The sequence below is a fragment of the Bombus vancouverensis genome, chromosome 7, assembly GCF_051014615.1.
Source record: "Bombus vancouverensis nearcticus chromosome 7, iyBomVanc1_principal, whole genome shotgun sequence".
In the NCBI taxonomy this organism is placed as follows: Eukaryota; Metazoa; Arthropoda; class Insecta; order Hymenoptera; family Apidae; genus Bombus; species Bombus vancouverensis.
In genome coordinates, this window is record NC_134917.1 from 5,973,029 (window position 1) to 5,990,034 (window position 17,006).

The 17,006-nt window shown below is 31.2% G+C and overlaps 1 protein-coding gene and 1 long non-coding RNA gene across 3 annotated transcripts; both read right to left on the reverse strand.

Moving 5' to 3' along the window:
* Positions 1–76: 76 nt before the first annotated feature.
* Positions 77–13,794, reverse strand: mtg (mind the gap). Of its 2 annotated transcripts, XM_033347160.2 has the most exons (8): positions 13,461–13,794; positions 6,154–6,288; positions 3,911–4,023; positions 2,192–2,635; positions 1,785–2,030; positions 1,284–1,591; positions 929–1,109; positions 77–845 (listed from the first exon to the last, which is right to left on the reverse strand). In XM_033347160.2, exons 1-8 carry the CDS (start codon positions 13,498–13,500, stop codon positions 582–584), a joined length of 1,731 nt encoding a protein of 576 aa, XP_033203051.1. In that variant the 5' UTR covers positions 13,501–13,794; the 3' UTR covers positions 77–581. The 2 variants fall into 2 exon arrangements, with proteins under 2 accessions (XP_033203051.1, XP_076475899.1); XM_076619784.1 differs by lacking the exon at positions 6,154–6,288.
* A 2,095-nt stretch (positions 13,795–15,889) lies between these two features.
* Positions 15,890–17,006, reverse strand: LOC117164244 (uncharacterized). Its single transcript, XR_004465612.2, has 3 exons — positions 16,811–17,006; positions 16,433–16,610; positions 15,890–16,312 (listed from the first exon to the last, which is right to left on the reverse strand). It is a non-coding gene; the product is annotated as an uncharacterized LOC117164244 (long non-coding RNA).

A 17,006-nucleotide genomic window follows, 5' to 3' on the forward strand; every position in this document is an offset into this window, starting at 1 on the left:
TCTTTTAATATTTCTTATATTTTTTGATTACATATTTTTGACAAGAATTTCATGATATAGAATGGGGACAGCCACGTCAACAAGAATAGGATTATTATTAAACAAACCACATCAACGAAAATACCAACGTAGAACTATTTACAACATTACGATTAAAACAAATTATTTACTATTCCTATTACACTCCACTAATATAATAAATTATATATACACACACTTATCGTTTGGGATTGTGACGGCAGTGATTAACGAGAAAAATAGTTATACCGTGACACAAAAATATCCATTGTCTTATAAAATTCACCTTTCCACAAAGAAGTTCAGTTTAATCCATTAAGATCACACCTCAACAAAGAATCTAAATATTATACACTAATTTAAAATACTTAACATACCACAAACTAATTAAGAAAGTAGCTCGATATTAAAATGTATAAAGAAGCTAACTTTCATTATCCAAAGCTTAATGGATTAAAGGAACATAAATTGGCAATCGTGGAACGAATTAAACTCACAGGGGATGCCCAACTAGTAAACTAACTAAAAATAAAGATTCAGTTCCTTTGTAACAAGATTTAGAGTTATTCTGAGCTTTCTGAGTTTTCTTGAGCAGATGTTGTACTATTGTCATGGTTTTTGTACGCTGAGAAAAACGCTAGTGCTTTCATTAACTGATAACTCTTGCTAATTGGAATGTTGCTGTCATATAAACTTTTCGAAGTTTTGCAATCCACGTAGAACCACCAATTGCATTTGAGGATAGATTGATCGAATAAAGTTGATTCGGGACAGAGGAAACTCTTCATAATCAAGCCATCATCCGTTAATGCACAAACGTGAAATACCTAGAGTTGTTCATAGAATATTAATATTTTAAATCGTAATATAGCATAAATTATTTTGAATATATGAGGAAGAAATATTTTACCATGCACCCAAGATCTTCGTCAGCATAAAGTCCTGGAAAATGTTTTTGGTCACCACAATAAAAGCTTGTGTCCGGAAGATCTACACGACTGGCAAAATTGTCATCGAAGTTCTTGTCATAACCCATTGGATAATATTCACGAGGAGCGTTCATTACTTTGGTGGCACCAGGATTATATTTACTAAAAAGATTGATAATTGAAAAATAATTTAAAGAAGACTACGAACTTTTTTAATTCGTGATATTTAAAAACTACAAGATTCAAGATTTTGCAAGATGTTAAGATATTCGAATAGATAATAAAAATGTATAAACTGAAATATATAATAGAAAATAACGACAGCTTTAATCGTACTTTTTATGCGGAGACATAGTTGTAGTCGTCGTCGTGCTTGTACTGGTTGGCCCTTGCTGTTTTTGTAGAAGTTGCTGTTGCCTGAGAAGAATAGCAGCTTCTAGAGCTTCTAAAGTAATATTGCTAGCTTCTGCCAGAGCTTTCAACGACGTTTCCATTCCTTGAATAGGCGCTAAAGATGGCAATGACGACGGCAACGATTGTCGTTTCTCGTTTTGTTGTTGTGACTGACTGGATTCAGCTGCTTGAAGGGAAAGTAAAGTCATCTCGTTGACTGAAGACGCAGCCTCATCTCCAGGTAGAGGAAGCTAAAAATTGAATTTAATATTTTTTATCACATCAGTCTTTCAAATCGAAATTACTTTATAACATTATTTAGGAGCTAGTAAGTATTATTAAATCTATATAAAGAGCGAAGCGTTAATTTCGTTTTAAAATAAATAATTTTTATCTAAGATTAAATGATTCTAATTTGTTATCATTAATAATCAAAGTAATTACCTGATTGAAATCATCTTTCGACACCTCGTTATCAGAATCGTGCAAAATAGTAGGACTATTGCTAATTCGATCGGTCAACTGTGAAGATGACTGTGGCATCGAAATAAAAGGTGGTAACCCGTCACTTGAAGACGCTGATTTTAACGAAAGTCCTGGTTCCACGATGCTATCAGCTGGTGGAATTGCAGCTACAATGTTAGGTAATTTTCCTGGCATTGCAGCTGCAACTGCGAGCATCTGTGGTGTCTGCAGAATAAATGTTACAACGTTATTAAATTCCGAATTCATTGGAAAAAAGACAGATATACTCTTATTTATGATAAAATGTTCAGACCCGTTACCTCCTCTGGGTTAAAGGATAAAAATTGTTAAATGTAAAAAGAAAGAAAGGAATTAGTTAATATTACCTGATCTCTCTTTACTTGTATCGGTACCATTTGTTGGTGCCTTTTATGTTGCTGTGTCAGCATTTGTTGTTGCGCAGCAATTTGTTGCTGTTTCTGCTGCTGTTGAAGCTTCTGCAATTGTTGCTGTCTCATAGCTTCCTGTTGTTGTAACCTTTGTTGCTTTAGTACTTGCAATGCGAAAGCTTCTTGCTGCAATTTCAATTGTTGCTTCTGTTTTACTTCTTGTTGCATTAGTTGCTGCTGCCTCAATAAGTCCTGCTGTGTTGTTGATAAGGAAGGAGCTGGCACGGTTCGAAGGACTGTAGAATTCTGTTGTACGACCAATTTTTGACGTTCTGGTTGCTGAGCTATCGGCCGCGTTGCTCCAGCTGGTAATGGTTTGAAGGGAGGCACCACTTGTCGAGTGTTCTGAGTGTGTTGTCTAGTTTCATCTCGATTGGTAGCCTTCAATGAATTATTATCCATTAGCATTTAAGATGTTTAATGTTTAATCGTTTAATGTATTTAAAAAATGTGTGTATACAGATACTTGTATTAAAGAATTAAAAATTCAAAATTTAGTAACTCAAAATTACACGAGTTAATTTGTAAATATGTGATACGTCTCTACTTAAATACATATATGTAAGATAGAGATCCCTGTGATTAATATTTTAGAAAATCCTATCTAATTTTATGAAATGAAAAATGAATATGTCATTTTACACAATTTATGTAATTTACAAAATGAAACTTTTTTATATTTGAACCATCTTTTTCAGGATTCTGAATAGAAGAAATATACATTTGTCAAAGAAAAATAAGTCATGTACGTGTAAAAAGTCACTGATTTCACAATTTAAGTGGAATCATTAAGAGTCAGACGAATATTAAGTTACACTTGCACTCCGATTAACCTCTCCTTTCATTAACTTTAACATACGTATAAAAGGAATTCTTCAACCTTGTTCTACTTCATTTATCTTTTTCTTTCAGATTTTATAGGGGATTCAATGTACGCTCCATGTGTACTTCTATGAGAATGGAAACCTTGCACTACGTCGTGTGAAGAATTTTATACTCGTTCATGCACTAATTATGACAAGGTCAATCGCGTATGCTTGGGTTCGATCGAGATTTCGCTGGAATAATAAGAAATACACCCATTTGGCGTCTCAGAATGCGATAAATATAGATAAAGGAAAGCACAAAACAGAAGTTTTCATAACAATTATAATGAAACTAAAAATGCAAAAACAACTTAAAACATTTAATTTAAAGAGTGCCTTTAAGAAAGGAAAAAAAATCTTCAGAATTCCTTTCTCACAAAGATTCAGAAATCTTTAATCCTCTTTAAATATTCAGACAAAAAAGTTATTTACTCCCACGTATAAATCAGATGAAAAATCTACAGTTAGATGTAGTTCACGATTACGCAACAGAAACACTATAAGGCATCCTATTATATAAATTCAACCGAAATGCATGCAACTAGCACTATCGTAAATATCATAGCACTGCAGGAATCACGATGGAATGTATCCAGTTTTTATACTTGTCCCGATTCATCTTAAACTTTCCTTGGACTAGTTTAAACGAAGAATCGTGTCTGTACATCTATAATGTAATAGAAATCAATTCATTACAGAATCTTCAAAGTAATTACGATAACAATCTACATGAATACGTGTAGAAAAATAAATGTATACATCTTATTTCTAATGTTTCTGAAATTCTTACCAAATTAGTATGGGACGATGAACCAACTCTACTAGTCTGCACGCTTCTTCTTTTGGCAGCCTCCACATTGGACAAGGACTGACTAAATCCTAGCTCGTCACCCACAGAAAATCCTGAAGTTAAGAATAATATTAATTGTAATTAAACCAATTATTAGGTACAAAAACACTTGTGTAAAGAAATAAACCATTATCTGAATTAAAAAATTATTGATATTATTCCAACTAATCGATTGACTTCATCGTTACATGAAATGTAAGAGGTCCCACCACTGAAAGGATCCACATTTGTCGATAATTAAGTCATATATTGTCATGTTAGTCTAAAGAATGCATTTAATTTTTACTCTTGATGTATTTAGTAATCCCAAACTATTCAATTCCGAAAATTTTTCGCTCGATTTTCACGAATTCTAATACGTATTTACCTAATTAATACTTGGGAAACAATTTCTTATCAAAAAAATTTTTGTTACTAAATTACTACTAAAGAAAAATTGTTATTCCTAATTGTAGAAGTGATAAGAACCGCCATTCTGAATGGATGAAAAATTAGATAATACCCAGAAAAGACAAGCTATAGAAAGTTAAGCAACCACATGTTGCGCAAGATCCAACGTGGTTTTTTGCTTTGTTCTATAAATGTGCAAACAACCGTGCGCTCTTACGACGATTTCTTTGATCCCTTGGTCCGGTCGGTTCAAATGCAAATTACGTTTTCATTGCAGGTGTCATCCTTTACGAGATATTGCTGACATCTGGGCCGAGTCAAGGCGATGAATAATGTAATATGTATTATAACTTTTTTCTCCAAGCAACTACTATGTACTCATATATACCAAAGCATTAGAGAAGTAGGTTATGAGGAGACATTCTTCTTGTTCTGAAAGTCACTGGTCATTTCACGCACGTTCTGCTCGATTAACTATAATCTTGTGGTAATTCACTTTCTGCATCGTTTCGTGGCGAACGAAATAGACTTTTTTCGATGGGACAATGCGAATAAGAATTATTTGATTGCACTGCACTTTTCGACATTTTTTAACATTTTTCTAAAATTTTAGTCAATTTAATTATATTTTAATATTTATTTTATTCATAAGATTAAGTTAGAGATTACAAAAGAATGCTGAGATTAGTCTTTATAAGAGTTAGTGTTTATAAAACTAAATTCTCAAAGTTCAATGGGGATCCTTTACTGCGCTTAAATTGAGATTTACAGTTATGGATACAATGACACAAAACTGAGGATGCCATAAACTCTACAAAACCACTTACACTTATTCTCACAGAAAATGGGTCGCGTGATGTAAGTATTATTACTTGCATAATGAATACAACACAGAATATCACATAAATCGTTCAATTTTTTCCAATGGCCTGTTATTTCTATATATATTTCATAGAATCAGGCCTCCGAATAGACAGTAATAGAAAGTATGTTATTAACAAATCATTTAAGAAAGTATAATAACATATTACACTGATCGATCACAGTAAAAAAAAATTAAACAATGGACATAAATGAAAGTGAAATAGTGAAATAGTCGTTGAAGTATGTTATTCACTGAAAAAAAATCATTAAACTATACTTTACACTATTTCAAGCATTCGTCCTATGGTGAAAAAAGCAATGAAAAGCAAGAAAACGAAGCGACAAAATAGTAACACTTTCTCTTTTATACACGCTATTCCAACGATATAATAATATACAAGGGAGCATGTTAAATACAGGGTGTTTCTAATTTTTCCGGATAAACTGCAGAGAAAAGAGGCTATGAGGTAATATAAGAAACAAATGTTATATAATGCTTTACTAAGCACTTTATTAAAGTCCTAAAAAATATCGCAAATATTGAACTCAGAATAAAATGTTTATTAAAATAGTTATAAAATAGTTTATTGTGAGAGTTATTATAATATGATAATATTATTAGTGATTACTAAATATTATCAAACTCTCATTTTAAGATGTATGTAAAATTCATTACTAGATTCATGTTTCAGTCCGTATCCAATATTTGCTTAGATTTGCACTCATAGATTATCCTCCTCCATCAATCCGGAAAAATTGTAATCGTCATGTGATATATTACGTATTATTGTAGTTATCGCATTGAAATTATAACTAGTAATATATAAGGTATTTACAGTATATTTATAATTGATTAAGGAAGAGATCGCGCATGAGGATTCTTGGAAATTCTTTTATGAAAATTGTTTCGACCGCTTATTACGACTCACCCAGGCCGACGTAACCTTTGACACCTCCAAGATTTCGTACCCGAAAAATTCCGGACTTCCGAAAGGCACAGTTAAGCACGAAACCAAAGTCCGATTGAAACACGCACGTCCCTAGAGTCTCCCGCCACGTGCATCCTGCAACCAAACCGGTAGAAAAGAACACTATGGATCCCCGTTTCGACCCAACTGATCAGCTTCTGATTCCATCGTAATTAATATCAATTAACTTATTTATTTTTATCATAATGTATACCTTAAACTGAGTTGCTTCTAGAAATGATAATAGCTGTATTATGCTACTTTGTCCTTTTTACGCTTTTTCATATTTTCTATTTTTGTTAAAACTTCAAACGATCTATATTTGTATAATATATCTTTCTCATTTATATCTACAGATCGAAGAAATCTGAAACATCTCGTATACAACGCAAACATTTTAATAGAAAGAGCCGTAAATTAAATCCTAAAAAGAAATTTAAGTTGTGACTCATTTGGTTTTAGAAACGATAAGGGAGTTCTCAGAGAAAGTTTACGCTTTTAAACCGGATTTGCAAAATAGATGTCTTTTCCTTCATGAAATTTATACTTTTCTTCTTAGTCAGAGCTGCATCAGTTAACAGGGATATAATCCAGAACGATTTCGACTGACTAATCGTCAATGAGAAGATCGAAGCAGGATTTTCATAAATGTCGATACGGGTGCCGTTGATTCATAATTCCTAATCTGTGCTATTGATTCTCGTCCGTGAATGTTCAAGCATCATAAATGACCATGTAATCGAGTGTAATGAAAGTTCAACCGATCTTAGTCGTATTTCGAAGCGAATGAAATTGACACGATCATTTCTGTTCAGTCTCAGTTTTTGTGATGTCAGTGCTCTGTCATAGATGATTTTCATCAAACAATATGTTAGTAGAGTTTTATAGTTTTGTAAAACGAAAAAAATCCAAAATGAGATTAAAATATTGTTATCAGAAGAATTAAGATAAAATAAGTTGCATTCGGTGTAAACTTTGTAGTTACTATACTATTTTAATGTATAGATAAATAATTATAATTTTCTTTTATAGTTTCGTGAATGCAATTTCAGTAGAATCAGTAACTAAATGTTACAAATTCTATCTACCGGACGTTACGTCTACACTACTTTGTAATCAAATCTGTAATTTTCTCCACCAAGATGATACAATCGCTGAGACTGATGACATTCCCTTAGAAAAGAAAGGAGATCTTCCTATATTTGCGGTTTTCTAGAGTTTTCTAAAAAAACGCATACGGACGTCTAAGAAAGTTCAAACACGGATCGTGTACATTTCAGAACATGCAAATTGTGGCCCTGTGTAACCATTTAAAAATTCATAACATCTCTTTACTTTCTACAAATATTTCTATAAATATTATATTTTTTCCTTTATATTTAAAGAAAATCCTAGTTGAACGAATTTAAAATTATATTTAGGTAAAATAAAGGAAAATTAATTACAGCTTTTGGAATTTCTGTAAATTATAGTATAACTTTCCAAGGAATGTCCCGAAGTTTGTGAAAGGTACTTCCGGAACTTGTGTTCGAAGATTTGCCGGATCTTAGGCGTGCCATTGGGCCGTAGCCTACTGACCCACTTAATAAGTCGAGTCAACCTTTCGACCACGTCAGCTGACCAGGTCGATTCCTCATACTTCAGAATTAGTTTCGCATCTAAAGAGCCCGAATATTGTCACTCTTTTAAAACAAAACGGAAAAAGTTGAGACACTGTGTAATAGTTTCATGAAGCAATTTTACGATCCGTGTGATCACCATTTAATAACCGAGTTCCTCGTTTATTATATTTATACAATTGTTTCATTGGAGTAATTGTAGAGATTAAATGATAAAGAATGTAAGTACCAAAAAAATTAAAAAGTATTTTTGTAGCAAAAAGGTAATTATTGCAAATAATAATTCATAAAATAATTTGTTTGAATTAATTGTAATTTGTAAATATAAAAATTGACAGATATTTTTATATAGATCTTTAGTATTTATACCCTTTATTATTTCAATACTTTAATTATAAAATTGTAACTTTCAGCTAATACAAATTCGGCTTCTCAATATTTGTGATTTTCATGAGCACATTATTTATTATCTTATGCCCTTCACCTATATCTTCCATACTCTAATGTCTTTATTTGATATTCCACTAATGCAGAAACAACGTTGTCGTATTTATATTCTACTTTCATACAATGTTTCACAATAACCGAAAAGATTGGCCATAAGAAAATTTGACATGGTCTGATGGAATGACGAAATTTGACGAATATATTTAATGTTATATAAAAATGCAAATGACGACTCATAACAGTCTACATATTAGAAAAGGTTAGCGAAGAATATTCATATAGTCAGATTGTGTGGCGAAATAAGCACTTTATAGAAATTATACTACGTGTATATAGTGAAATTTTGAAGAAGGAACAACAGTTCAAATCTGATCATCGATCGAATTATCTCATTAAAAAGACACAGATTCCCTTTAGAAACAATACTGTTATATTTTTATTATGCTATATTCGTTTACCTTTCTCGATTTCTTTAAAATATTTAGTACTACGATAAAATCATATAGTATATTATAGAAAAATTTCTGTGTAGCATCTAAATTGATACAATATTCAAATAACATCAATTATTTAAAGTCAACATCATTACGTATACGAAAAGCGTTTAAATCTCATTAAGAACGTCTCGCAAAACCTACAAAATTAAGATAATCATGCAGTAGAAACTTTGTTACCATGCCACTCGTGTCTTGTTTCTGTTTACTGAATTGGACGTATCCTGATTTCTTCAAAATCTTATCTGCAATAATGAATTGCGTGCACGTCGATCAATTTGTCAAAACGCCAAGTGCGAAATAAACGAGAAGATTACTAATATAGAAGTAACTTTCTTTAGTCGATAAATAAATAATTTTACCTACGTCAATCAAAATATCTAACATAAACCCTGCCATTATAAAAATATAGTATAACTAGTGAAATAATTTACGGTTATAAATTTTACATGATCACGACACCCATTTCGAATTGCGCAACTTCTTCAAACCTATGTATGTTTCCATAACTAATTTTGTAATAAATTTCACGTTAAAATTTCATTCCTGTTCATTTGAAAACAATTTTCATTTTGTTCTAGAAAAAAAAAAAAAACGAATATTATTCGAAAACCTAGGTCAATCCCACATTCTAATTGCTATTAAGAACGAGAGCAATGACTTTGAAAGGTAACAATTTCAAGGATACTTTCACTGTTCATTTCAAGATCGACCCTAGTCGTGTAACGATATAATTGTACAAAAGTGTTTTGTTATAAGTGTTGGTAAAATTCACTTTTCTTTGCCTAGCAGCATTCCTTAATTAACCTAAGAGGAAATAACGACACCCGTCGATGAGCAAACCCGCGCAACATTTTCCCACGAACGCAGCCTTTACCTTTACCTTGAGAGCGGTAGTCATCTAAAGTCGTCTTTCGCTTTATAGTTCACCAATTTGTAAATCAATTTTCTTTTGTTATAAAATCTTAATAATATTCGCGTTCCGGCATAAAATGAAATTGTGAAATTTTAGAATTGAAAGTTACACAGAATTCAATTTTTCTTATTTCTACACCAAATTAGTATCTTTTTGCAATCACACACAGCATCCGAATGATTATTAACGAATGAGTAGATTAAGTGCGAATGTTGAAACTGTAAAACGTGCTATTTCTTCATTTTTGGACAGATATTTATACTTGTTGAAATCAGTTTCGTTTCTTTTGCTGACGATGTTAAAGTTTCTTAGGTGATAACAGGAATATGAAAATACATAAAGATAGGAAGATCGTCTTAGTTGAGATGTTAAGACGATACCATATGCAGTCATAGCTATGTAGAAAGTGACCACCGAAAAATAAAACGTTCACATAGACCCGTTGCTGACCCGATTCCCCAAATAATACAGACCTATTGAAAATTTAGTGAGAATATTATTGAAGTCAGATGTCTATGGACCCACAGAATCCGTGTTTGAATCTGTTTTGAAAGTTGTGTCACCATTAAACGGTTTCGAATGGTCAATGATATGGTAAACGATACAAGTTTCAAAAGAAACGAGAAACGATTCTTTTAATGAGATATAAATTGCGAAATAAAATGAGAAATTATTAATACTGAAATAATTTATCATAACTTTAGGCCATCGCAAGATAAAGATATCGTCGGTATCAACTAGATTGTGGTTGAGAAAGATGAAAGTATAGTCACAACTACAGTTACAATAGAATGAATGTAGTTGAAATAGTAATAAGTATTTTTAGAGTTATCGTAAATATTCTTCTTCTTACCACTTATTTTTCTTTTAAATCTGTAAAAGTGGCAAACGTTGGAAGCCCATAACCTTCAAATGATAACTAATTTAAATGTCAAATTAACAGAAACTAATTTTTTATTTCTATTATAAACTTTCACTTTTTGCATGCCTATCGTTTATCATTTTAAATCCTAAATTATGCACGGATCACTATGGAATCTTTATTACGAATATTTTTTCTCTACGAAAAATCTAACAATTTCGAGATGCAAATTTCTCATTTCTATTGTCCACACGTGTATAGTGATATGTACATAACCTACTATATTTTTATCATTCTACTAATTATCACTCTATCGTAATGTGAAAGTTATTTCGATAAATACACAGAGAAAGTTCCCTCGAGATCACCGCGATATGTTACGCACTACGTTCGAATTGACATGATAATGACGAATACATTACACGCTGCCATAGAAAAACGTATCGTAACAGGAGTAAGAGTTTCCACGACCTATATGTCTCTATTATATCTTTGCGTATTACACCGAGGATTGTCCGACTGGACGAAAATATGTGATTAACGTGCACGATGGTTCGATTTCAGTCCCCTTTCACGATCGTGTCTATAATTGTCGTGTTGCAATTGCTTACTTTCGTCGCAAGTTCGTTCTATTTCTCCTCCGTATCAATGTTTTCAGCAATAGAAACCAATGCTTATGCACTTTCTAGTTCGCGCCGATGCGTACGATCGCTTTACTGTTACTTTTTCTGTTCAATGATTCCGTTCTCGTCAAGACGCGGCTATTCGATGCGCTGTTACACGTCATTTAATGTACCATTCCCTGGAACAGCCGACGTTTTACGAGAAACACTCGGTAATTTGGCAATACAAACACGGTGGATAAGCAAATTCGAGCAACGAATATCCATGTTCAGCGAATGTAACGCTCTATGAGAACATAAATCGACATAGAAAAAATATTGCTGATTAGATTGAATTTTTATGCAGATAAATCTTTTTATGAACATGATTAAAGAAATGAAATCTAAACAGAGATTTATTTTATTCATTATAAGTATATTTTATATGTTCTATATAATTTTATATATTACATATGCATTCTACAGAATATATTCTACAGTCTATTGATAATTACAAAGAAATTAATTTGGTTACGATAAAGAATGATTGATTTTGATCCTCTCATTTACGTAATTTCGCTTGCTGTCATTTGCAAACAGGATCATTTTTTATCCGATGAACATATGTCATTTCGTAACGTATTTACATAATTATGTACAACTTAGAAATGTATAATTTTGATACCTTATATAATTAACTTTTATTTCGTTGTTGCATAAAATATGAAATGTAACGAGAGAAGGAATTCTCTGATATTCAAAAAATTTTCACTTCTCAATATTTAATTTCAAAAGAGACGGATAAAATGGTGTATTATATGTTGCGAAAATAAAATTCGATTCTTTTATAATGAATCTTATCCGTAATACTGTAACATTGTGGTGTAACGCAAAACACGCATTGTTCACGCTTAAGTTATCGCGAAGAAAACCGTAAAATTAATGAAAATTGCTTCTCCTGGCCCACGGGGAATCATGATAGAGAGATAGTGCGGTTAAGAACGCAACGCTTCCCACACTTTTTGATAGCAAGAATCGTATTTACAGAGATCTCTGCGCTATATTTTATAAATGACAAGAATACAGCGTTCACCCTGGAGAACGTTACTAGGTCGATTAGTAATTTGCGATGAAAAATGATTATTTAAAGATCAAGTAAGGTAGTCCGGTAATAGTAAGATCGAGTGATAGAGAAACTTAAGTAGTAGAATCGAATAAACAGTGCAGTCAGTCAAGATAGGTCGAGGCTCGATAGCACAGAATAAAAATGCTTTGATACAAAGCGTAAATAATGGAAAAAGGCCCAAAAACCTGCGAGTTACCCAGGAAGAATATTATTAAATACCTTGAAAACCAGTTTCCAATCATTACATTCTATCTTCCTGTAAAATAGTCTAAAAAATAATATGTGATAAAATTAAATTAATTTTTCCATTATCAAATACCTTCGTATTGGAAACTGGTTGTTAAATATTTCGATATAATCTTTGTGTAAGCCTCATATCACAAAGCATATTCGATTTGTAAGTCGGAATAAGATTCTGTTTGTGATAAGAAATTGTACAAGATATAATACATCTTATTAGACAGGAACTTTTAGATCGAGGCTTAAGGCTAACTCTTAGGTATTCGTGTGTCACAACGAGAACATAATTTTATAAATTTAAGAATACATGTATAATATTTACACATGAATACGTAAGTATGTTAGCTGTATTCTCAAAAACGCAGTCTCTAGTTTAAATATGTATGTTTAAACGCGACCCTTTACTTTTATTCAATCCGTGAAAAAAAAATGTTACGTCCACACTTTCACCCTCCTTTTAAGTATTACATTTTGTGCTTCACTTTAAATGTTACGAAACATTGTACTAAATCATAAGTATTATCGAGAAAAAACATCATTCTCATTGAATGACATTAAAGATTCTAAAAGAATCTACTAAATTCTAATACCTATTCTAATACGGTCCAATGTATTTTATCTGTAGTTATACTCTACTTTTATGACTTAATTGTAGATGTTTCATATGCAATATTTTATATATTTATAATCATAGCTAAAGAAATAAAATCTATACATTATAGCAAATATTCCAGATATAATATATTATAGTCATATTTTATCACGAATAGAAATATTCTAATAAACGCTTTTGGAAATTTTACTTTTGTATATTATGTGTATACTATATATATTATTGCACTTTTAAATTTTCCGGAAATGTCTAAGCATCCGCTGTTTATTAATGAAACACAATCAAAAAAGAAAATATACATATAAATCCTAGAAGCTGCGTTTGGCGATAAAAGACAAATTGTACGTACCGACGACTACAAAGAAGAACAAGGTCGTGGCGATTTTCATAGTTGTCGATCCAGTTTAATTATCGCGCAGAAATTGGCAAAGTCGACAACGATCGTCTGTAATAGTTTCCTGGAGATGTTCCCTTTTCCTCGAAGATTTATTCAAGAATGAGACGTTTCGAAAATTACTGCCGTTCGCGATGGTCGAAGTAGACAACGTCCGCGAAAACGACCTTAGGATCCGCTGGTAAACGTGATACTTCTCAATAGAGATAAAAAGGTACGACAAGTTACTCGTTCACGCGAACACTAATACTGCATGGATATGTTCTTCGAAGGCGAGCACGCGGGGCACTTTCAGACCCCATCTGGTTTCCAGGGACGGCTGAATCTTGGCTCCACTTTCAAGATCCCCTCTTTTCCTCCTCGAGTGTAAAAAACATTTTAATGGATCATGTTATATATGCAGTTAAGATATATAGATATAATAATACTAATCTGATACTAAACATGTTTGAAGTAGTGAGCTCAATGAATATTTTATAAATCACTTGATCTGTGGGATTTTCTATGTGCATTAAAATACTTGTGATTAAAACTGACTAAAGATCGATCGATCTTTGATGAATATATCGATCGAAATTGATCGAATGATTGAATTTAGAAAAAAAAATATTTTGCTGCTGAATTTCTATGTATCGTAATTTCAAAAATTAGTATAACCTTTTTCTAAGAGAAACGATACAGTGCTATTACATTTTAATTTTAATTTTGAACTTGGAACTGAAATTTAGGATATCTAAATACACGATCAAATTATTGTTTTTTCTATATAGAATTTTTTGAAAAAGACTAAGATCATAGAGGTGCTTCAAACTGTTTTCCAAGAAAGTGAGACGGTCCTGTTGAACCCCACCAAGTATCAATGAGAACGGTCTGTTCACGGCACAGGTTCGGTACGTGCACTTCGAAGCACGAGTAAAATCCTGTCGAAGTGTCGGTGACCCACTCGGACGAAACGATAACGGGATCGTCATGCGTTCATTCAGAGCTGAGTAAATTGATCGACCGGTAAGGAGGATCGACTGGCTTTTTTCAAGTAGGTCTTCGAAAGACTCGACAAACGACACTATCTACATGACTGAGATCAGAAACTGGTTGAGATTCTTCTTTTTTCTCTTATTTCTTCGAAAGTGATTGTATCATCTCATGGAACAATAACATTAACGTAATATTGTAACATAATTACAATTTTACAAACATTTTTTATAAGGATTTTAATATATAGCAAAAAAGTAATTGTAGCTAGACGGTCATTAATTTATATTATTTTACATAGTTTTAAAATTTTTATGAATGTATTTGACATATTTTTTTATTATACAAATAATACAATATGATAAAGTAGGATTTCATAAAACAAATTAAATATTTGAAAAATTCTCTACAAAGATTTCTTCTATTCTTTTATAATAACTGTGTAATTGATTAATTGTTTACAGGTATCTACGATTGATGTATACAAATCGAGTGTTCTGAGTGCGAATCAAGTGACGTAACAGTGCATTCCGTTGCACTGATTTTATAGTGAAATCGTGCCTTTTACTTCGCAGACGCACGTTAGGAAACTTAGACGTGCTGTTCTTGACTTTCTTAAATTGCAGATGTTGTTTCAACGTTGATATCTCAAATTAATAGAAATATGACAATACTGTAGAAAAACATGTAGTTAAATCTAGGCACGTTCATTTAAACGGATGGTTACAGTTTAATGCAAGAATGTTTATTATACACTTGGCCATGCGAATGTCAAGTGCAGATTATAGATCAAGGTTTAGCGACTGTATATATTGCTACTTTTTTATTCTCTATTCTTTGTCTTTTCACACACTTCAAATTCTAATATAATTTTGCTAATAGTAATTTATTAATCTAAATAATTAAATGTACAATATACACTTTTGTTAATAAACAGTAGTTCAATTTTTCTGCGTTTATCAGTTCAAATTCAAATATTGCGCGCGGTACTAATTCGATATATCGACTCTTGAGAATCGCTTCCCGCCTCATCGTTTCAGTGTAGTTCTAGTTGCATGCGTGTGTGATAGAAACTTTTGTATGAATATTACTGTTACTATTGTCTACGTAGATTGTCATTTTTGTTAGTTATTTAAAAAAAATTAAATGGTGTAATATAAACTAAAATCACAAAAAGTTTAATTAAAAGAAATCTTTCAGTTTTTTTCATAAATGTAGTGTTTTCTAAAATTCTACAATGGAGGCCTTAGTTCATTTGTAGTATGTAAAAAAATATTAAGAAAAATACTTCTACTGAACAATTATGAAGACAAACTACATATTTCTTATTGTATTGAATAATTACAAATGAAGTTAATTTAACACAACTTAATTCATTTTTAAATATTCATATTCATATGAGAGAGTGTATATACTTGGCGTATCTTATATTTAATATCTTGAAGAAGATAAAAACTTTTAACTTAAAAGCTTTTAGTGAGTTATTATTCTAACATAGTCTTCGTTATTCTTACAATCAATGTATACAAATATTATTTTATCATAATTATTAGATACACTCAAATTTTGTTACATAAATCTAAACTGTAAAAAATGTTTTGATGTATCTGTTGGTATAAATTCTTACTACATATTATTTCTTGTTCTTTTATACCAAGTTTATTACTTTGTGCTAATATGTTTACCACAAATATTGAAATAGTCATCTTTAAATGTCATATCATATGTTGATTTTCTTCCTAACTTTAAATCTGACTTCTTTTGAGCTATATAATCATCTTTATATATTTATTTCTATATTCTTCTTATATGTATATTAATGTGTCTGTTAATATCTGAAAAGTGATAAAAATGTGTGCTTATTTTCCATTTTTTACTACAGTTTTTTTATGTATGTATATATACATATAGATTCTTTAATTTCTTTGCAGTAAGCATAAGCTTTTTAACTTTACCTGTGTTGTTTTCTTAGCTATTATAAAATATGTTTTTCCTTCCATTCTATTGCTACAAATGATTACATTGAATCACTTGTATCTTCATATATGTATAACTTCCAAATCTTGTATCACATCATAATTGATGTTTAAATTTTTCTTGTTTATTTTGTATGTTATCATAAACTGCTTCTGCCTTAAACATAAAAATATATATGATTAATATTTGAAAACCAATGTGTATAGAATAAATATAAATTTCAAAACATCAAAGGAAAATTTGGCACTTCATTAAAAAAGAAGTTAGACTTTTAATATAAATTATATAGAATTTGACTGTCAGATGAAGCTCAAGAATCTTACAGAGGTTAGGTATATTTGTCTAACCTTACTTACCTTGTTCTTTATTCTTGGTTAAGTCATTATTATCATTTGTTCTTTTTTAAGTTATCAATAACTTAATAACCTATTAGTAGTAACATTTTGTAAACTTATAAACTCATAAAAATTTGCTTTTTGTCATAAATGTCATTAAACACCACTGTAAAAAGAAACATGTATCATTACTAAGAAAAGACTCTGAAGGTTTCAA